General features: G+C 39.0%; 1 protein-coding gene across 5 annotated transcripts; it reads left to right on the plus strand.

The window, feature by feature from the left end:
* The first annotated feature begins 7,435 nt into the window (after positions 1-7,435).
* Positions 7,436-23,083, plus strand: LOC120103684 (poly [ADP-ribose] polymerase 2-like). Of its 5 annotated transcripts, none has more exons than XR_005508958.1 (18): positions 7,436-7,548; positions 7,630-7,900; positions 7,999-8,117; positions 8,748-8,829; positions 9,160-9,392; positions 9,523-9,649; positions 11,958-12,013; positions 14,010-14,083; positions 15,965-16,011; positions 16,110-16,159; positions 16,907-16,969; positions 17,258-17,338; positions 19,732-19,842; positions 19,990-20,065; positions 20,567-20,704; positions 20,816-20,889; positions 22,490-22,595; positions 22,687-23,083. XR_005508958.1 is itself a non-coding variant. In XM_039120113.1 (18 exons), the coding sequence occupies exons 1-17, from the start codon at positions 7,465-7,467 to the stop codon at positions 22,552-22,554; spliced, it is 1,782 nt and encodes a 593-aa protein (XP_038976041.1). In that variant the 5' UTR covers positions 7,436-7,464; the 3' UTR covers positions 22,555-22,595; positions 22,674-23,083. The 5 variants fall into 5 exon arrangements, 4 of the variants coding, with proteins under 4 accessions (XP_038976041.1, XP_038976040.1, XP_038976039.1 ...); XM_039120113.1 differs by having other exon boundaries at positions 20,567-20,709; positions 20,816-20,915; positions 22,674-23,083; XM_039120112.1 differs by having other exon boundaries at positions 20,567-20,709; positions 20,816-20,915.
* Positions 23,084-23,894: the final 811 nt, after the last annotated feature.

The raw sequence follows: 23,894 nt of genomic DNA on the forward strand, positions 1-23,894 counted from the left end.
TAACATGCATAACTATGAGACGAGATGCTGCATTTGCAGAAATATGAGCAGTAATGTTTAGATAATTTGTCCTAGCTTTAAACTTATGGACAAGAAGAGGATCCTAAACTTTTGAAGTCTTCCGATGAACGTCGAAGGCTGACTTCAACAACAGTTGGATTTAAAAGGTTAAAAAGATGAAGAGTCCTTCAGACACATAAACGACGGTGGTTGGTTTTTGCATTCAAAAATGCTCGCCAAATGCCAGGAGGATAAGTTCTCATCAATGCCTAACTTGCTAAAGAAATCCCCAATCGAACTATCAAAGCAAAAGCGAAGTGGATGCACAAGCAGAGCAATAACGAAGTGAATCTGCACTACCTTCTGAGATCAGATAATTGCAATTTCACAGTGTGCAGAAAATTCAAGGACAGTGGGTCAGCAGTCATGTCATTATTCTGATGCCAGCGTAATATAGTTCTAAAATAAAGAAAAAATGCAAACGAAATGAAAATTAGGGCAAAATCCACAAAAACTTGGTCCAAGTGGTAATTTGTTGGAACTCATTTTAGAAAGCCAAATGTTGGTACTTTACTGGAACTATGTGCCTAAAGATGTTGCAACATTTAACTTGATCGTTGTATCAGCTTTCAAACCAGGGAAGCCAAGAAAGATTTTAATGGGTTTCTTCAACATGCTCGGTACTGCATATCCTTCTTCATCTCCTCCTTCCTCTATCCTTTCGAGATGCGCCCACCAACTCCTGGTCTACAATATCAGGAACGAGATGCAAGGAAATTTTCATGTCAGTTCGGTCCATGCACTTAACAAATGTATACTTAAATTCATTTGGGCTAAAATCCCACATCAACATCCCGAATGAGCTCTTACTACAGGAAGGCACCCTTGATATCAACTCATGATTCCATAATAGTAATGTAACATCTAAAAGAGTGTTTAGATTTTTCTCAAAGAAAAAGGTATTCAATATGCTGCAATGTATGCGATTGCGAAAGCCCTTGCAGATGACTCATGTTTACATAATTTGAAAATCTATTCTAAGATATACTCTAGATAATTCAAATCGAAGTAATTTAATGTGATTTATACAACATGACCGACCGATCAGTAGAAATACTCTAACATACCAAACTTCACTAGGGTCCAATGATCTAAAAGTGAACCCAGAAATCAAGGTCTTCATTGGCTAGACAAGCACAGGTTGTGGTTAGGCCTGACTGCTTGGGTAATTTTTATTTTATTTTATTTTTTTGCTATAATAAATAATTCATATTAATTTGGTATGAATATATCTAAAAAAAATCAGAAAACAAGAAGTCTTGAATCGCCCTGGGCAACTCTGCCTTTCCAGTCCAAAGGACCCCATTCGAATAATCTGCTACATAGGAAGCCATCTCGTCTGCAGTTCCATCTACCTCCCTATAGATATGTGGTGCGGACACTAGTGCCAGGTCAGCCGGTCGCCACAGGATCCAGCCAGCTCAGCGGGTTCCAGCCGATTCAGCCAGCCTGATTTTATTTTAGATTGATTTATTTTATGTTGATTGGATTTATTTGCATATTGTCATTTGGGTTTATTTGCATATTGTCATTTTAGGAGTTTTTTGGAATTATTTTATTTGTAGGGGTTTATTTGTTATTTTGTGACCCTATATATATGGGTCCATCCTCATGTTTAGGGTTTAATGAATTAATGAATGAAAATTGGTCTTCTTCTTCCTCCTCCTCTTCTCCTCCTTCCCTTCTTTTCCCCTCTTCCCCTCCTCTTTCTCTCTGTATTTCAATCCGTACTTCCGTCCTGCATCAGCTTTGGTATCAGAGCAAGGCTGGCTTTGCCCCTGCTGCCAAGGCCACGATCCAGCTCTTTCCTTCTCTGTCACTCTCGGTTTTCAACAGATAAAAAAAAAAAAAAAAAAAAAGGAAAACCCTTTTGTCGGGCCCTTCCCACTGGTCGCCAAACCCGCGACCACCACCTCTACCGTTCGTCGCCGCTGCCTCCCCACCTCGCAGCACCGCCAGTTCGCCGCCGCAGACCGCCGCATCTCCACGGAAGCCACCGCCCCTGAGTCCCCGTGTCTGACCGGCCTCCATCCACCGCCGCAGGACACGGACGCGCAGCCGTGACCGCCGCCCTCCGCCCCGGAGCGCTGTTCCCCACCCGAGTCAGCCGTCGGAGGAGCCACATTCCCCCCGGGTTCCCGTGCTTGTTGACGCCGCCCGTGGCTGCTGTGGTCGGCCGCCTCCTGTCGCTACAAGTTCCGCCTGCACCGCCGCAAGCCGCCTTCGGCTGCCACCGTGACCGGCCATCCCTCTCCGGCCGCCGTCCGGCGCCGCAGAGCTTCGCTTCAGCCCACGAAGTCGTGGCCGTGATCTCGCCGCCGCCGCAGGTCACGGAGCAGCCATCGTGTTACCTGCCCCGAGCCCGCAGCCGCCGCCTCGAAGATCGGCGTCCTCCCGAACCCATCGGGAGGTTGAAGAAAGGTTTAACGGGTAAGGCCTAAACCCGTTAAGCCGAATCCGGTAGCCCAAAAAAAAAAAAAACAAAAAAAAAACAAAAAAAAAACGCACGTGATGTCACGTGACAAACCCGTAACGGGTATAGGATCGGGTCAAACCCGATAACCCGGATCCTAACGGATCCGAGTTAAAAAAAAAAGAGAGAAAAAAAAAGTAAAAAAAAAAAAAAAAAAAAAAAAGAGAGAAAAAAAAAAGTAAAAAAAAAAAAAAAAAAAAAAAAAACTTACCTCTGTTCATCTTCTCCCTCTGTTCGCTCGCCGTCGCCGCCGCCCGTGAAGCGCCGCTCCACCCTAGCCGCTGCAGCCGTCGCCCCTCCGGCCTCGCCGCCCCTGCCACCGTTGAGATCCGTCGCCACTTCACCTCCCGTGCAGCACCGCCCTCGCCGCCTTGCTGTTTTCGCCTTCGCTCGCGCACAACGCCGCCCCACCTCAACGCACCGCCGTCTCCGCAACGCCGCTACCGCCGCCACCGCCTCGCCGCCGCGTCGTACCGCCGACGCCCACGACCTTCCTCCGGCCGCATCTCACCCGAGGCACGCCCGCCGTCCTCGCCCCGCCTAAGTACCGCCGCTCGCCTCCTTCCGTCGCCGCCTGCCGGCCGCCGCATACCCCACCCTTCATCTCTCTCACTGCCGGCCGTCTCTCCCAAAACCCCTCACCCTCTTCACACCACCTCAGGCTCATTTCGCCCCCCCCTCCTCTTCCTTCACGAGCCGATTCCACGCACCCTACCACCCTCCTTCCTCATCGGGCCCAAACCACCCGCACACCCCTCTCAAAGAGCACCCTCACTCCGGCCCGCCCACCCTGCTTTCTCTGCTGCGGGCCCCTAACCTGCAGGCCTTTTGGGCCCAATTTCAACAGGCTCTATCTTGTGCAAGCCCACCAACCAGAATTGGTCAGACCCACCGAGTTGCTGTGCTCAAACCCGATTCGCGCTATTTGCATCTGATCGTCGCCCCAACCCAGGTCAGGTTTCTTCCTTACTGCAAATTTTATTTGTTTGTCTAAATTTAGAATTAATTAACTCTTATGTGCTCTATTGATATTGCTTCCTAAAAATTCAACACATTCACTCCAAACAACACCAAAACCCTAGTAGTGGCCTGTCTTTGTTATCAATTGTAGGGCTACCTAATCTTTGGAAGTTCTTTGAGGCTCTGTGCAACCCTGCAACACACTGAAAACTAGTACTATTTGGCTGCAACTACTTATCTGAATTTGTTACGTAATTCAAAGCCAATTTCAATTGCTTGAGTTAGCTTCCGATTATATTGAGTATCTATTTTGCAATTTTGAATTCATTTCATGCATTAGGTCTACTTAGGAACATTTATAGTTGGTCGGATCATACATTTTGACATTCATTTTATGCATCTACGTAGTGGTCGTGACGCATCTCCTCCTGAGTCCCAATTAGGCATGGATTCCAAAATTGAAGCCCTATTAAAAGCTATCCACGACACTGATATTCAAGTCCAAAATACGAATGCCCAAGTCCAAGCAAACAACGCCCAAATTCATGACCTAACCACAATGTCCACCCAAGTTAATGCCCGACTCGATTCAATTGAGGTTTCACCTCAAAGGGTTCTTGAATCCCAAAGAGCTAGTACTCCCCATTTACCGGGTGTTGATGAGGACGAAACCCTAGAACAAATTTTAAAACAACAAGGCTCTGTTCGGCAGGGCAAGTTTGGTAATAGGTCTGTTCCAGGTCATCATCATGCCTACCCTCACCCTAGAGGATCTGGTCCCTTCTCTAATATTGGTAGAGGTTACCGACATAACGTAGAGCCCAGTGAACCTCGTGACCATGTTGAAGATGTGACGAAAGGCATCCGGGTTGAAGCCCCTACCTTTGATGGTCGCAATGACCCAAAGATCTTTTCAGACTGGTTGCATGAAATGGACCACTTTTTTGAGTGGTACAATCTGTCTGAGAACAAAAAAGTTCGATTCGCTAGAATGAAACTCATTGGTCGAGCTAAACTTTTCTGGCAAAGTACCGAACATCTGTTAGCTAGGAGACATCAACATGAAGTAACTGATTGGGTAGAGATGAAAGAGAGACTTAAAGAAAAATACCTGCCCCTTAACTACCAAGACGATCTCCTAAATCGATGGAACACTCAGTCCACATTTGTAAGGCGCCCTGACACACGGAGCACTCCCACCGGCCTTAATTCCTTAGGGTCCAAACCTTCTGTAGGGTCCACTACTCATAGGCCCCCTCCTACTGCCCATGTCACAGGCCGCAACACTAATGGCAAGGGAATGCTTGGTGAGCCTCCCAAACCACATTCCAAAATTCGGTGTTACAAATGCCAAGGTTTTGGTCACGTTACCTCCCAATGTGCGAACAAATTTTTCGTTATTGCTCAGCAAAAGCAGGGAGGTGACATAGATGACTTAGAGGAGCAAATCTATGAACCAAACCTCGATGACATTCAGGACATTGAGGAAGAGTGTGATGACAAACCTGAAACCCTAGGATGCACCCACACTCCACCTAGCTCGCTTGCACAGTCAGATAACGAGTTTGACCAGTCTACCATGAGTGTAGTTGGTTATGCCCCCGCACAACCCATCGAAACTGATGTTAGGATTTCTGAGCCTGCATATGCATTTACACAACACATTCATAAGTTGTATCAGGAAATCCATAAGGGCATTCATGCATGTACTGCTCCGTATCCGATGCAAGCTGATTTCCGTGCTAAAGAATTTCAAACTTGGGGTTACGTAATGATCCATCTTAAGGAATTGCAGTCTCTTAGTATTGGACCATTTAGGGTGTTGCACAAGGATGGCACTGACGCCTATGCCATTGACTTTCCATTTGATTTCGGTCATAGCCTTACTATTAATATTAAAGATTTGGTTGCAATCCCTGATGACTCTTTTGCTGCACACTCTCATGCGCCTGATGTTTATCCTATTATTGATTCCATGCCATCTTCGTTTCCTTTTACCCTCCATCGAGCACAAAAAGAGTATATTGATTCTATTTTAGCCGAGCAAATAGTTTTTACCAGTGATGGAGGCATCCAACATTTCCTGGTTCGTTGGCGAGGACGACCAAGGTCCGGCTACACTTGGATCCAGCGCGAGGAGATACCGCCGATTGACCCGGACTTGTTGGAGTACTACCGGGGCTTTACCGAGCCGCTTTCGTCGAGGTCGACTTCTTTCCACCCGAGGAGAGTTGGTGCGGACACTAGTGCCAGGTCAGCCGGTCGCCACAGGATCCAGCCAGCTCAGCGGGTTCCAGCCGATTCAGCCAGCCTGATTTTATTTTAGATTGATTTATTTTATGTTGATTGGATTTATTTGCATATTGTCATTTGGGTTTATTTGCATATTGTCATTTTAGGAGTTTTTTGGAATTATTTTATTTGTAGGGGTTTATTTGTTATTTTGTGACCCTATATATATGGGTCCATCCTCATGTTTAGGGTTTAATGAATTAATGAATGAAAATTGGTCTTCTTCTTCCTCCTCCTCTTCTCCTCCTTCCCTTCTTTTCCCCTCTTCCCCTCCTCTTTCTCTCTGTATTTCAATCCGTACTTCCGTCCTGCATCAATATGCCTCATCCCAAAGGAGATACTCCCATTAGCCAAACTCCAGTTGTCCTGAAGCAAGGGTTGGCACCATTCTTCTCTGGCACACTTCTGAATCCACTTGACCACTATGGCACCTTCTAGCAAGATGGTGTCAATCCTCAGCATATGTTGGGCACGACAAAGGCCAGCTTAGATAGTTCTCAACTCTGTCCCAAGAACCGAGATGTCAAATATCAAGCTCCCTCTAGCTGCCATTACTCTAGAATTTGGATCTTTGATTACAAAGCTTGCTTCGCCCTTTCTACCACCATCCATCATGCATTCGCCGAAACTGACTTGAGAAAGGGGTTGGGCTCCCAAGTGATAAAAAATGTTTAAGATGCTACAAAAGCAAAGATAAAGTTTCAGATGTCCGAGCTTGCCTCTTTTTTTTTCTTTTTCTTTTTGCTGAGGCGGATGATTCATATAGTTCTAGTACATATACATCCAAAAAAAATCGAAGGGCAACAGATATCGGAGTGCATTAGGCAGCTCTCTCTTCGACTCAGAGAATATCTTCAAATGGTTGGCCACTAGACCTGTTAACGAGCCAAGCTGCTCGGGCTTGGTCCGATAAAAGCTCGGTTCGAGTTCGACTTGTTAGTCAAACGAGCCCGAGCCTGAGCTCAAAATGAGATCCGTTTAAACCCGAGCCCAAGCTCGAGCAGTTCACGAGCCCAAACGGAGCTTGTGACTTAACAGTGCCCGCCAAAACGCGCCACGTAAAATAGTAAACATGGATATCTTTTTTGAATAGGAGAGCTACCAGTTAAATGTTCATCGTGAACAACTTATTTAATGTAGATCCCGTGTTGAGAGGCTGCCACCTAGATGTTGAGATAAGGAAGGCTACTTTGTAGCATCTGTATGGGATAAGAAAAAATGGTAGAGATGACTGATTTAAGCTACGAGTTGGGAAGACAACTAACGCGGCTCTGATGCGGCTGAAAAAGATGACACGTGGCGTGTTAGGACATGTATTTACCGCAGGAGTTGATACAAGAGAGCCCCTGCAATAGCAATGAATTACGGAAACGCCACCACTTTTTGAATTAGGAAATGGCCACCCTGCTGGCCTCACGGATGTCGGAGCTTTCAAGTATATAAATATGGTGCATTTTTTATTTTCATGCGTGGCACTTTTCAATTGGACCTTTTCATATACAATGGCTGGTAACCCAAAAACCGAGACGTGCTGTGCGCAATGGTTCTCCTTCCCTCGCAAGCCTCGGACTTTCCCTGCCCTTTCCGACGCAAAACCCTATAAAAACCCCTCCCCTTCCCTCCTCCTCCACCTCCTCCTCCTCTCAAAAATCAAAATATATATATACAAAAACCCAGGGATGTCCTTGAAGCTCAAAGTCGACGAGCTCCGCGCCCAGCTCTCCGCCCGCGGTCTCGACACCGCCGGCACCAAACCCACCCTCGTAATTCCCTACTAATCTCTCCCTCCCTACCTCTCTCTCTCTTTCGCTATGGAGTCCATCGACCTATTTCTTTGATTGTAGGTACGGAGGCTGGACGCGGCCCTCCGCGAAGAAGGGAAGGAAGAGGAGGCATCCAGAGATGCCAGGGAGAATGGCGCCTCCAATGCGGGCAAGAAGAGGTCCAGAGATGAGCCTGAGGTGGGCGATGGGATCGAAAGGCTTCGGGAGATGAGCGTCAGGGAACTGAGGGAACTGGCTTCCCTTCGTGGGTTGCCAGCTCACGGGTCGAAGAGGGAACTCGTGGAGAGGCTCTCTGTGGATGCGGAGAAGGGTTCTGAGGAGGTTCTTGAAGGTTTGGAGGATTAAGCTTCTTCTTTTGATGGCCAAAATTTTATCTTTGTTTAAAAAAAAGCGTAAGTTGATGGTGTTTTTGAACTGCGTGGTGATCAGGAAAGGAAATCGAGGGGAGTAAGAAGGAGAAGCTGATTACAGCTACCAAGAAGGGCGGGGCGGTGTTGGATCAGTACCTTCCGGATCATATAAAGTCGAACTACCATGTGTTGCAGCAAGTAAGTGTATTGCGTTCTTTGTTCCTGTTGCAATTATTAGGTGGGTGGAAGTGGATTTGTTTACAATCCTTTTCAATTAAATGTTGGTCGATGAAAATAAGAAGTAATGAAACCGCTTGCTCCTCTAACGTCTTTGCCTTCAAGATACTATAATCCTTCAGATAATTGCATATTATTTCAGCATTAGCAAAGTCCACCCTCTTACTGAGTTATGTCAATACTGGAGTCCATAGGCAGATCATCAAACATTTTTTTTAATGATTAACTTTGTCAATGAAATTGACTCTTGTTACTATGACGTTATAGGCCATGCTAGACTATGATTGGTTTCTTTTCTTTTTGTTTCTTTTATCTTTTATTTTGTGTAACTACTTCACTTATTCTCGAAATCTGACACCTATCTCAGAGATGACATACCTCAGATGCTGTCATCTATAACGAGTCCTCAAGCAGCAGAATAGTATTTTATGGTGAAAAGTATTTATCAGGCATGTTTTATTGTGAATTATTGGAAGTTTGTCACTTTTGTGCTTTAGGGTTTTGGTACTTAAGTAATATGTTCATGTTTGTGTATTGGTTTCTTGTCTAGCATGATCCTCGTTTTGATTTATCATATTGTATTGGTTGCAGGGAGGTGAAGTTTATGATGCTATTCTGAATCAGACAAATGTTGGAGAAAACAACAACAAATTCTATGTTATTCAAGCTCTAGGTTTGCCTATTCTGTATATGACTATATAAATTATTTTTGTAATGAATATCATTAAAGATGCAAATATCTATTAGTTCTTCAGGTCCATCTTTTCAATCTTTGGTTATATTGCTACTTTTTGCATTATTACATGGTGCAGAACCTCTTTACGAAGGTCATGTAATTTATATTTTCTGCTTTCCAAATGGAAATAGATTCTTTATTAGTTGAAGTGTCAAATCAAATATAGTTTTGCCTTATTACTAGGTCAGACAATGCTTGATAATTTATGTTTATGTCATATTCAGTATGTTTTTGGATGTTTGAAGCCTAACACAGGATTAATTGCAGAATCTGATGATGGTAGGACATTCATGGTTTACAATAGATGGGGTAGAGTTGGAGTGAGAGGTCAAGATAAGTTACATGGCCCCTACACATCACGAGAAAGAGCGATTAACGAATTTCAGATGAAGTTTTTTGACAAGACAAAGAATCAGTGGTCTCATCGCAAAAATTTCACATGTTACCCTAAATGCTATGCTTGGTTAGAGATGGACTATAGTGAAACAGAGAAGGAAACAGTTATGCAGCACACTTCTACAATTCTGAGCCTTTCTTTTGATTAGTTATTTTCTGAATCGGATATTTAAATTTGTCTCGGTATAATAGTTTATCTTGCAATTCTAAACTAACACTGGACTTAATTATCAGGTTGTAAATAAATGTGATGACTCCATCACTACTCAACTTCGAGAGACAAAACTTGAGCCACGCATTGCAAAGTTTATATCCCTGATCTGCAATATCAGCATGATGAAACAGCAAATGTTGGAGATAGGCAAGTAACTTATGTATTTTATTTCCTACAGACTCTAAATTGTTGTTTTGATTTGACATTGTCACTAGAGACAGCCCATAAGCAAAATCATAGAGTAGATGCATATGTTAGTCTAGCAGTCAAAATACAGTCATGAAAATAAATCATAGAATAGAAGCATATGCTAGTTTGGCAGTCAAAATACAATCATGAAAATATGCCACTTCATGGTACTCGACTGCTCGCAGAAACAGCCATCTATTCATGATTGCATTCTGACTGTTGCATTAAGATACACATCTATTCATGATATACATTACATATTCTGAGAGGTACTTCCATAACCTACTTTCAGGTGTACAAAACTTGAAAAGCTTGTGTTGATGGCTTGCAATACTGCAAAAGTCTACTACGTGGAGGCAATAATTATAGACATACATATACATGCAATCACAATCAACGACCTTTTCCCAACTATTTGGTTCAACTTACGGGTTCTCATTCACCAAACATTTTCTCTTTAGGGTTACCTATGATGTTATTTCAAGCTTATCAGTCAAAAAGACTAAAGTTCTCCATCACATTGTTTTCAACTGCTATAGCTCCTCTATTATGCTCATATTTCACTCTCTTAGATTATCCTTCCTACTTTTACCAGACATCTGTCTCAATGTTCTCATTTGTGTTACATATGTAAACATGCACACACATAATACATACATGTATAATCACAGCAATCTATTGCCTGTACGATACTTTAACTTTAACAAGCTCAGCTTTATGAATCAAGCTATGATCCATTAAGTTTGGAAAAAAAGTTAAACAATTTACTTTTGTCCTGACAAGGAATCTCAATGAATTGGTTCCATGTTACCAGCCAATGCAACTTTAGGCAACACACTTGCCATGGCACCTAGAAGGTCAGCTAGCTATAGTCAGATCTTTTTAGTTTTTCATGCAATTTCTGAGAGAGAGAGTTTGTTGTGCAATTTATGCTTATGAAACTTGAGAATAGCATGTGGGGATATCTAAAACATGGACAAAGCAAGAAGTGGTAGACACGGATTTTCAGACTGCTGATGTGTTTACCATGGCTATGACTCGTCAATGCCATAAGTTTCTAGTTGGCAAATCGATGCTTCTTGATCGGCCAGCATCGATTTGAGGGGGGATGTTAATAGGATCTGCAGATCCTATTTCTTTATGGTTTCCATAGCAAATCTAATTACCTTTTTTTCCTCAATCTACTCATTTCCTTCGTTATTTCTATTAACTATGTATAGCTTAGTCTTCCTAATTTAGCTAGCAGAACTAATTAGCAGATTTGCTGTCTATAGCTAGTTGCTATGTATTATAGCTAATTTTCCTGTAATGTATAGCTGTCTATAGCTAATTTTTCTGTACAATTTTCTTATTTAATGAGATTCTCACATAGATGAGAGATCATTCAGTCAATTTGGCAATAAGTAATGTTAAAACAGTGAAATGAATCGATAAGATATATGTATGCGAAGGAGAAATTCCAGCCAAGTAGAGCTTAAAAATTAGGTTCTAAATTGAGGTTGTATATCCACTAGTTCTGAAGCTCTAATAGGGCCTTTGGGGGATGTTCTTTAGTTTAAATTGAGCTTTGGTCTTGGTATATGTAAGATCTATTTGATCCTTTGAGAAAAATGTCATTGTGTTCAAACTGAGCTTTGGTCTTATGTATATGCGCCCTATTCCTTGGGCATGTCCTCTATTGGCTTGTAGATGGCTTTGGCTTTGTGGTTTTGATAGTGATTTGATGGTGATGGACTCTATTTGACACAATCTTCCAATGCCCTATGTCTTTCAAAGTTCATTAGTATCACTATGAACAACTATTAAGTAGTTTCCCGAAACCAGAATTTACGAAAGGAAGACATTGCAAGTATTATTTAGATGATCTCATCAAATGAAGGAGATCAACTTTGAAAACCATATCCAATCATGGATCTTCAGAGCTCTTAGATTTAGCAGGAGAAAATGATTCGTGGATCTATATAATGGCATGGGATTTGATAAGTAATATTTTTGATAGGTTTCCATAGCATGATGGACCTATGATTGGAAATTGGCCAAATATCTATGATTATGATAGAGAATATCTCTTTCACTTAATGTAACTATGTGCACAATACATGATGAACATAGATCGTAAGCATCAATACTTCAAGCCAAATAGTTGCAACTATACTAATACAATTCCAACTTGTTTATGTGTGCCTGGTTTTTAAGTTGATTTCTGTTTGCTAGTTTAATCCATTGCAAGTCTTATAGTTGCCCATGTTTTCTTTTTCTCTTCTAGGATACAATGCTGACAAGTTGCCACTTGGTAAGCTAAGCAAATCGACAATATTGAAGGTGAGGCTTCTAACCAAACATGAGTTTTACAATAGGGTTCTCAGTAAAATACTAAAAGAAGCAATTCTTGATTCGATTTTTAGATTAAAATGACATTCATTAGATTTGGTCTTGATATTTCTCATGATAATTCGATTGAACTTCTCAAACTAGCTTTTGTCGAGAATTGAGTACGTAAAGTTGGCTTCTTTAATATTGTCAGGAAGATGATTGTTTAGTGCAGACTACAGAACTCTGAGATGCCGACTAGAATGAACCTGTCTCCTTGGTTTTGTTTTTGGTTTTAACTGTTTGCTGTGATCCTGTTGTGCTATATGGCTGTTATTTCTTGTTTGGTGAGGGGCTGGTCCAGAGCCCATCTAGATATTATGGTGTGTAAAAGTGTTTTGCAAAGGGTCTAGGGAAGGCCTAATTCTGTTCTTGTTCCCTTTTGTTTCCAGACTTTGGTCTGGGTATGTATTTCATTTGTAATGAAATCCATGGTGGTTGTCCACTGTTTTTTGATTCTTTTTTAAGTAAAGACTGGCTTTCTTGTCTGGTGGGTAATACATACGCATTTTCTACTTTGCTCTGTCAAACACACAAGCAGGTTATTGGGCAGTAAGCCAAGAACACAGGCTCCAAATAAGGACAAATGGAGGGGGAAATGGTGCTCAAGGTGCACCTTTCACTTTGCATGTTTCTTGTGGCTATGAGTGTGACTTGGTAATGGTAACCACGTGTCACAACATGGCAAGGCCTTCAGGTGGACACTGGTTTGGGTTCTGGTGGCCACTTGTGGAAAACTTCATGTCTAGGTTCGATGAGTTATCGTTGCAGATAAAATGTGCTTTTTGGTATCCTTCAGGTTTTTATGTAACTTAGGATAATGACATGAGTTACCCATGTGGATCTATTTATGGTCTGGCTGAGTCAGGAGAGGAACTTGATGCTTTATCGTACTAGAGTTCTTATTTGTATACTGTAACATGTAATTACCAAGATTTGAGCTCTTTGCCAGGTGAAAGGGCTGCCACCCACCCACACCAACTTACAAAGTTCTAGTCAGAGCTGTCCATTGAGCAAAGGAAGCTGCTTCGGTTGACAGATATTAAACTCATATCACCAATGGTCTGTATTATTGTGTGAGGAAATCAAATTGTGCATGAGCCAAGAGTCTTAAAAGAGTTTTAGTTGTGTGAGCTGAAATTTAACTATTTTTTAAGGCAAAGCCAAGACACTAGGAGTTCTTTACAACTGATCAGTGTCTGATTATTTGACCTCTTTGTCTACACAATGAACCAGCGGTCATGTTTCTGGATATGTGCTAAATGCAACCTTTGCAAGGCTATAAACTTTGTTAGACCAATGAGTTTGGGTATGTTGGATTCTTGCGTACATGTTATTGCACCAGTTGACAGCCATTCTGAAAGGAACTTTGTAGGCTAGGTTTGTGAACATGAAGTATTTGGTTGGTTCATGCTGTTATCCTTGCAAAGGTTCAGAAACTTGTTGTGCTCATTTTGTAACTTATTAGTTACCTTCTCATTGTAACTGTTTCCAAGTATGTAAGTCATCTCGTACTTGTCTGTTCTTAGAGATGCTATTCATTGACAGATCAACAGTATCAACTACAACCTAATTTATAGCCAAAGTTAATAGATTATTAACCAGATTTAGTTGGAACATAGTTGCAACTTATCATATTGTATAACACTTCCCAATTGTCCTGTCTTTGTTCCACATTTAAGTCCCTTTCTGCATAGAGTAAAAAACTTCTACATCTTTGCTTTTGCAAAAGCGTTTTGTTCTGTTTGACTAATAAGCTATTCATGATTTGTGTTAATTTAGGTTTGTAATTGTCATAATGATTTGCTGACATGCTTACTTGGAGGTTGGTTGATGAAAATGCATTGTGCTAGTTATTTCTTTACAAATTGCTGTGGACTTTCACCTTCTTTTCCTTCCGAAATCTTATCCATAGCTTTGCAGATCATGTTCATGTAATTGCTTACAGGGCTATGATGTCTTGAGGAGGATATCTGATGTGATTTTACAATCTGACAAGAAAAAACTTGAACAATTAAGTGGGTAAGCATTTATCGAATTTATGCCTCTTTGGCACTGTCCTAACTTGACATTGATGTTAGTTTCTGAAGATATGACAGATGCTTACAGATATCTGTCTAAACTCTATAGTGGATAATGCATTCAAATATATCCAGCAATTAATTATGTATTAAGTCTGATCAATGTGCTATATACTACATGGCATGACCCAAAAAAAGCAAATGTGTAAGGATATTCATGCCTCTCTAGAATTGACTGACTTAACATCAGCATTGGTGGTAGATGCTTACAGAAATATTTCTAAATTTTGAAGTGGGCAATGCGTATGGATATATCTGTTAGTTAATTCTGTATGCAAGTCTGGTCCATAACTATTGAAGAAACTAGAGCATATGATATGAGGTGCTCTTCTATGTTTCTAAATTAATGCACAACTGCTGAACTGCTAAAAAACATTCTATGCGATCTTTTTTTTTTCTCATTTGTTTTCTCCCGGCAGGGAATTGAGAAACTGTATCAGTAATGAAGTTAATGTTTGAATTCCCTGTAGCATGGATAGGCTTGCATATTTGGGTCTACGGGTATTAGCAGTTAAAATTGTTGAGCATAGAGAACTAACTGCTAGTCACATTCCATTATTGATTAATGACAATAAGTATCACACCTTCAAAGATGAGATCATGAAAGCACTAATGCATATAACAACCAAAATTGACCGAAATAAAAAAGCACCCATTATATATGATAGGATTTTCTTTTTGTTGCAAATATACCCCTTAGAACTTCTAGTTTGTGTTTGTGCCCTGTAATTTTGCATTTTCTGAGTGCACTTGCAGATACCTTTTTTTGGCACTAATGCCCTTTCTGTCAACTATCTGTTGAATGGTGTAAAACTTTTTTTTAATGAAATGACATGTATGCGCTTGACCATTGTCTGATGTCAGAAGAGAAGATGAGTTTGTTTCCCTTTCTTGGCTAAGGGTGTTTATGTCATTTTGCAAATAAATTAAGGTTAAATCACAGATCAATTTCAACCTTGGTTGGGTAGACAGCTGCTAAAAGTAGCTACTTGCAGGGGTATTCATGCAAAAGAAAACGTAGTGGGAATCACATTCATGCAAAACACAACTCTACTGTGCATACACAGAAAATTAGAAGTTTTTAGGGCTATATATAGAAAAAAACCAAATATGTAATGCATGCGCCGCGGTAGCATAGCTGGGTGATTTTTGGATGGAATCTATTGGTAACTGATAACTTCCAGTCCTGTAGTTACAAACTTATGCTTAACTGTCTAGTATTCCCAGAATATATTGCAATATTTATTACCTCCACTTGTCCTTTCTGAAACATGATTCTGGAATTAAGATATTAGAGATGATGCAATGCCTGCAGATTAGTCATCAAATGCGGTATGTGATGTCTTAGGCCAATTTCCAGCAGAACAAAAAAGTCGTATTGGTTAGAAGATTTGTCGATCGTACTCATATTGGCTTCGGCTTACTACTAGTATTAATTGTAAAATAATTATACATAATACAAAAAATTTTGGTTTGCCGAATTGTTATGGGCCATCCTAAACAAGTAGGGCCCTGGGATTAATATGATGCTAGATTAAATATTGATTCCTTAATTTTTGTAGTAGTTCGTATTAGTTTATTCACAATTACCCTATATTTTTCTCCTTTCAAGAATATTGTTCATTATTTTAGAAGGGTCTGTGAAAATCTTTCTAAGAAATTATTGGCTAAATTTCTGAATGAAGCATGTTATGCAAGTCTGCTTTTTTCATCTATCACATTCTGTGATGTTTACTGCTACTTTGTTCTTTTGCATTCCATAAATGAAATAAATTGGCTCTCATTTGTTACTTACGTTTATAATTTTTCTTTTTCATTGCAGGGAGTTCTACACAGTGATCCCACATGACTTTGGTTACAAGAAGATGCGTATGTTCTACTTCTCCAGCCTACTAAACTTAGTTCCTATGTATGGCATTGTGCTTCTCTTCATTGGGTTTGACTTGTGTGAATTATGACATTGACAGGTGAATTTGTCATTGATACCCCTTATAAATTAAAATGCAAGCTTGACATGGTAATCCTCCATTCATCTCTTTGACTTTTCACTTGCTTAACCTATATAAGATGCGTACAATTGTGGCCAAGCTTCATCTACAGTTAGTTTATTCAAGTAAATGCTTCATTGGCACATTTGCTTGTTATTCAGAAGCTGTTGAGTTTTGTCAACTGACCTGCTGATTCAGCATGAGGCATGTCCGCATGTGCATCTATTTTGTTCACCATTTTTCCACATATCCAGCCGTCGATCTTTTATCTCTCATCACAGTCAAATCTTGTTTAGCAATTTGTTTAATATCAATATGACATTAATTGTGCATAATTAACAGCACAGCTTAAGGCTGTAAATATATCTCAAAGTTGATGGAAGGTTATCTCTTATCACCTTAGGCTGTTGAAGAATTGGTGTAGCGTGTTGATAGGGAGGGCCTTTATTTGGAGTTAATGTTTGAACATGGTGCAGAATGCCAGCTTTAAGTAGTTGCAATATAGTTTGCTGGTTATATTCTGTTCAATAGTTTAGTTTATCTGCAATGTCACTTTTCCATAGGAAGCTCTACCTCATTGAAGATATCCGAGATTTGGCTTTTTGTTATTTTAGGCTATAACATTTTCTAGCCACTTTCATATCCTGCTTAGACAGCTCTTTTTGCCAGCTTGCAGTTTCAATTTATGAAATACTTTGCTATAAGTTTTTCTCTTCGCCATGATATCAACCTGTGCACCTTGAATTTGTTCTCACTATTATTCTCTGTTTATGAAGGTTGCAGCCCTAGGGGAGATAGAGATTGCAACCAAAATTTTGAAAGATGATGCTGACATGCAGGTATGTTTCGATCTACTTTCTTTCTTCATAGCCTTGTTTTGGCATTTCTTCCATGATATCTGCAGGGGTTTTAAAACTCTAACTTGTTGCTTCTATTTGTCATTTCTTGTGAGTGCATGCTTCTTGCTGCTGATTCTTACTCTTTTTGTTTTTTTTTTTTACATGATGATGGTATCCTCTTTTCTTTGAGTATAATGATGCACAAAAGTTGCACTCAGTTTTCTTTATCTGTCTTTTTCTCTTTTTGATAAAACTTGGCATTTTTAATTGCTATGTTCCATGCTGTAGGAAGACCCTTTGTATTCTCGTTATCAACTACTCCATTGTGAATTAATGCCAGTCGAAGTTGATTCGCAAGAATTTTCGATGGTAAGTACTCTTTGCATATTAATTCAACAAATTTGTAATTCCACATATTTCACTTTTTAATGTCATGAAACTACATTGAATCACATTAGTAATATTTGGTCAATGTGGCATTTCTTTATACAAACACATAAAATAAATGATTAAATAACAAGATTTATCAGGTTCTGGAAGTTGTTTGAGGTGTTGTGGTCACCCTAGAAGTTATTTAAAAAACACATCCTGGGCCAACTTTTCTACCCATGAATGCTATTTGATTTTTTTTTTTGTATGACTGCATGTAAAAGAATGTGTGCAATTATCTCAGATGTGTTATTGCATACTATTGTTATATTCACTTTGCAAATAATGGTACAATTGGATCCATTGCAACTTTTTTTGTGTATCCATATTTTTGGGAAATGATTATTGATTTAAAGATTTGATTTGTTACTGTTATACAAATTCTATCTGATCTTAGCCAACCTTGTATTTTCCATACTGTTTTTTTTTTGTCTTGGCATGTTCAAATTTTCAAAATTTATTTCCACTGTCCTTTTGTTTGCAGCCACACATATAAATGTGTATATGAAACATGTATAGACTCCTAATACATAACTGACCAGGCTTGTACATCGCTCTACTAGTACCTGTATGCTCTCCTTTTTATCATATCCATGCACTTTGAAGAGGGAAAATTTAAGTGATGATTAATATGATTACCTCTCTAGGCTCATCCAATCCATTGATGAAGTTACGAGATTATCTTGTGTTACAAAAATATACATAGACTGGGTGTGCAGAAGAGATTTTCACAAAACACTAGGACATTGCTATCGTGTACATGTTCCTTTTATCCCATGCGCTTCAAACTTAAGAGAGGGAAATTTTGTAATTTAATCTGCGCAGTAAATGCCTCATCCATTCCCCATGAGATTTAATTTTTTTCTTGCATTCATTGCACAAATTAAATTACAAAATTGCCTCTCTTTACTCTATATTCCACAGAAATAATAGCAGGGCATGTTGGTAACAACTGAACTCTGTGTAAACTTCTTCCAAATGCCCATCAAAGAATCATGTCTTTTAAAATAATTAATCAATAAAAACATAAAATTATATGAACTGAGGATAAAATGGTCATTTATGTCATATTTTATATTCCCAATGTAATGTAAATTCATCTATGTTAAATGCATTTTAGTAATTTGGTGGAAAAGAATTAGCAAAGTGAGAATGTAATGCATTTTCTGAGATTAATTTGTATCAGAAGCATTAAGAGGATAATTACCTACGAGGGGTTCTTTGTTTGGATGAATTGAGTAAAATCCAGCAAGCCTTAGAATGCATATAGTTTTGAATACACATCCAGTACTGCCATACTGATACAAGACCAAGTTGAAGAACCTTGATGTACAATGTTTTGCATCTGTTGAAACTTTTAGAGCCAGACAACATCTTTCATGAACTAGTTTGAAAAGTTCAAAACCTAAAACGAAGGTAAAACATGGAAATTCGAGAAGATGCTCTCTCTCTCTCTCTCTTATAGGTGTGCACACTCTTTTAGGGAGACACTCTGCAATACATGATTTTCAGATGGCTGCCCAGGATTATTTAAATGCTTTGCAGCTGAATAAGCAAGCTCGAAGGAAATGAACGGCACAAGTATGACATATTTCAGATAATTATGGTTTTTTTTCTGTTAGCCAGGACAGTTTTATTTTGCTCTGCTAAAATAAGAGATATTTATGTGTTATCGTTCCTATTATCTCTAAAAGATTTTGTACACTAGGCTATTCCAATTGGAAGAACAATGTTCCTACTGATGTATTCAGGTCCACAAGCCTGGGTTCCAATCTATGGGATTTTCTAGGACTTATTAAGGAGGCCCCATCAATTAGTAATATGCCGACTACTATTAAATCGACTCCTCATAAATGAAACTGGGATATATGATCCCATGTACAGGATCATGGGTTCCTTTTCCATAAGTAGAATTGTTGCAAAATGTAAATAACTGGCTGATAGATCTTAATGTGTATGAGGAAGAGATAAGGCAAGGAAGATCCTTGTAAATAAGAGCGTAACTTGAAATTGGACAAGCATGAGCAACATAATGAAACTTATTGGCTTGTCATGCCGTCTTCTTCAAGTACCTAATGAAATAATTTCATCACTTATGCATTCATTGAGAATGATCCCAATCTACTTGATAACTTACAAGGAGGAGCTCTGGTGGGATTATGTGGTGGTTGTGTTCTTTGGAATTTGTATTTTCACTCTTTTGGCTGTGCGGTCAGTGGTGACAATTACTGAAAATTTGAAAATTGTATCCAACCTTATCAACTCATTTAAATGTTGTTCATCTTACATGGATATTCAGCTTCTTGCTGACTGAGTTTTGCTTCTGTGAACAGATAAAGAAGTATATGCTAAATACTCATGCTCAAACACACTCATATTATACAGTTGATATTGAACAGATATTTAAGGTTTCAAGGCAGGGTGAATTTGAACATTTCAGAAAGGTGAATATTTGATGCATTATACTTTGTAATGAATTATATAATTCAAGATATCTGCTTGTAGTAAAGTTTTAACTTCTCCACCCCCTCTCTTTTGGCATCACTGATGCACTTTCAGTGCATGGTGTAACTCCTTGTGCTTCTGTGCAGTTTTCTAATACAAAAAACAGGATGCTTTTGTGGCATGGTTCTCGACTCACAAACTGGACTGGGATTCTTTCACAAGGCAATCCTTATTCTTTTCTTATATACTGTTTTTACTTTACAATTATTTTTCATTTTTTTATTCTGTCTCCCTTTCAGTAAGTTCATCTAATACTCCATGCATGCAATAGTCAAACAGCTTCCAAAAGCTACTTCAGAGAATATCCTGTCTTAACAACAAAAATTTTGTCTCATTTAGATACTCTTTGGTTAAAAACTCAAAATGATCTGATCAAGTTTATGTTGTGTTAAGGAATGATTCTATTGTCCGATGGACCTCTTTACCAAGTATAATTTCAGTGCTTTGTTGTCTTTTTTCCCTTGATTTTTTAGAATATCATCATTCCCGCAATATTCCTCCTCTTTTTCTAGTTTTTTGTAGATCTTGTAATTGTTGAGGACAAAAGTTGCTTTAATTATGATGATAAGAAAAATCTACATTCTGATATTCTTGGAAATTTAGAATACAATGTTGTAACTAAGAATACATTTGGAATATGTGCTCTGCCATCATAAACAACAGGATTGCGAATTGCTCCTCCAGAAGCACCGGCCACCGGTTACATGTTTGGAAAGGGAGTTTATTTTGCTGATATGTTCTCAAAGAGTGCAAATTATTGTTGTGCATCACATGAATCTAGGACTGGAGTGCTGCTTTTATGTGAGGTTGCTCGCTTGTCTGGATATCTTGGCTTCATATTCTACCGTATTTTGCTTTCTGTATTTTGTACTAGGAATTTCCTGACAATTTGTTGGTATATTTACCTTACAGGTTGCATTAGGTGATATGGCTGAGTTACTAAATGCAAATTATAATGCTGATCGTTTGCCAGAGGGAAAACTGAGGTTCATTTTTGATAACTACTTATATTGTGCGTGGTTTAACTAAGTTTTTAGATGCTAATATGCCTTTCTCATGAAATTCTTTAGGATTTATTTGGTATATTACATTGTTAATTTAGATAAGCTAAAGTTTTGCTATGACCACAATTTATCTGAACTAGAAACTTTGGAGGATGTGGGGCTCTTATTATGCATAGAATCATCAAAGTCCCAATATAAGGAGAGTTTTTCCTGGAACTGCTTTCAAAGTCTAGCAACGTTAGGATCCATAGTATGGTTTTAAACTTTAAGGGAGAAATCTAATGATGGTTATCATGGAAATTGAAATGCTGGGAAATTTAGCTGCTTTTTTCAGAGAAAGGAAGGGAGACCTGCCTACAGTACAGTTCCCCAGGCCTCCATTACTTGGGGAGTGTAGATTCAAATTCAAAATCTCTAATTACTAAGTGGAGGGGTATAACCACTGAGACAAACCATAGTTAATATATAGCCACTTTTACGTAGTGTTAGGATTTATTGCTTAATGCTTTCTGATTATCCTTTTTTTGGTTTATGACTGTAAAAACATCAAGCAAAATCATCATCATTTTGTGGGAATCCTTAATGATAATATGACTGGGGATGTAGATATCGGTATTTATTAGATGTTCCTTGACTAGTCTGTTGCAGAATTGGAGGGTACTCCATCTTTGGTTGGTGTTACATAAAAATTTGTCATGGGAAAATAAATCCCGTGTTAGATTACCATATTTGGTGCGAAAAGATGATGAAAGAGATGGTAAAACAAATAGTAGATCCCATACTTTACTTAGAAAGAAGATAAAATAAATACTGCCAGGGGGTGGTATTTTTTTTCCATGCCAGATTACAGAGTGGAGGTAATCTGAAATTATCATTGCTTGACGGAAATACCCTCACCTTTTTTGTTGAAACCCACAATGCTGTTTTTAATATTGTCAATCCCACAACAGTCCCAACTCAAAACATAACACTAGCTGACCATTTTTGGTAAATCTCTCCTCTGTCTCTCTCGTTGGACAGACCAAACACTACTAGTTGGCATGGCCCTTGACTGTCGCTGACAGCTTTCATGTAAGTTGGCCCTGAATGGCCAAGAAATGGACTGAACAGACCAAAAAAAGGTCATTATTTGAATTGTTTATTTAAGGTCATTGTTGAAAATTTGATAATATTCATATAAGATTACCTCTAACAAAACATAATAACCTTTTCCCGTGCCATTTTCTGGAGTACTTTTTCTACCAACCGAACGTGGTGAAATTTATTTCGCCCGCAATCATTTTCCGAGATAAATGATCCTCGGGAACTGTCTGATTACCCTGTAGTCTAACATACGCCAACCAAACAGATCCTAAATTTATACTAAGCCTGGTAAGTTCCTATAGTGCATTCTTTTTGTCTATAGGTGTGAAGGATTGATCAATAACAATGGTGTTTCCTGATTTCCTTGCTACCACATTTCTTCCTTGACAACTCTATACTGGTAATCAAAATGGTGATGGTCTTTGATTGAAGTCATAAAAGCAATGATAAATTCCTATGTAAATGCGATCAATATGGTCTTGTTTTCGTTATGTTACAGTACAAAAGGGGTTGGAGGAACAGCACCAGACATGTCAGAGTTCGAGACTCTTGAAGACGGTCTAGTTGTTCCCCTTGGAAAACCAAAAGAGCAAGCAGACCATGAGGTAGCATGCAATTTCTTACATATCTGAATGTGGTAGGCCCGTAAGCTAAGGGGGTTAAACAAGCATACAGTAAATTAGTGTCTTTTTGCAGGGTAGCTTGCTGTACAATGAATATATTGTGTACAATGTGGATCAGATATGGATGAGATATGTCGTTCAAGTAAATTTCAACTTCAAGAGATGATGGTCGTTTCTGCTCCAAGCTCACTTTTGTAGCAGGTTCAGAAGCTTCCTAATGTCTCAATGTGCTCTAACAATATAAACTTCCCTGCTGAAGTTAGTTGAATTATGGAATATATATAGTTTTTTTTTCCTTTTTATCTTCTTGGGCTAATCCAAGAGTAAATAGAGGCTCACTTTTAAGTCAGCAGAATGTTTGAATTTTTGGTTCCTCCATTTGCCCCTCCAGTTAGCTGGAAAAGGCAATTATCTGAATTCTGCCTTGTATTTTCATGACTTAGATGCGAGTAAAATATTTTGGCCTCATACAATATGGTTGTTACTTAAAACCTACAGTTTTGGTTGAGGGCTTAACAGGATATAACTTCATATTGTCTTTGGTTGAGACACATCAAGCTGGCTAGGTTTTATAGTACCTGTAAATTTTCCTCAAGACTTGGTGATGCTAATCTTCATATTTTGAGAAATAAGAGATGCTGCCACTGGGTAGGGCATCAATGAAAGCCGATAACCCACCAACCTGATCTGAAATTAATCTGAAACTTAGAATTTGGGTATAGAAAATAAATCTAATAAGCTGTTGGGTTCTGTTTGTTTCCAAAGTTGGGACTAAAAAGTATTGTAAGTCAGGTTTAGTTTTACATAATGCATACCCAAAGACCCGAAACCCGACCCAACAAATATTTGTGTATGCATCCTTATACCCATAAACACATAAAAATATATTATATACATGCATGACTGTAAATATATCTATTAACTCCTTTCAATCACAAAAGGAAAAAGAAATCAAGCAAGGGGCAGAGAAACCTTAGCCAATCATGTTCCATCAAATTCTTCGTTGTCTCATTTGTGACAGTCCTTTACAATGTATATTTTATGATTTAATATTCATGTTGAGTTTAATATTTGTAAAATCTCTTCCCTTCTTTTCTTTTTTCTTGTTGCATCGATATTTAGGTAACAAAAATGGTAGTTGAATAGATATCCTCTTTTAAATCTAATTTTTATATCTTTATACCATTATTTTTTGTGTTTCGTGTTCCATAACGTAGTATTTTGGGTGCATTAAATAATTTAAAAAATAGTCCAAAAATATAATAAAATAATTTATTGAAT

The sequence above is a fragment of the Phoenix dactylifera genome, unplaced genomic scaffold (genome assembly GCF_009389715.1).
Source record: "Phoenix dactylifera cultivar Barhee BC4 unplaced genomic scaffold, palm_55x_up_171113_PBpolish2nd_filt_p 000715F, whole genome shotgun sequence".
Lineage (NCBI taxonomy): Eukaryota > Viridiplantae > Streptophyta > Magnoliopsida > Arecales > Arecaceae > Phoenix > Phoenix dactylifera.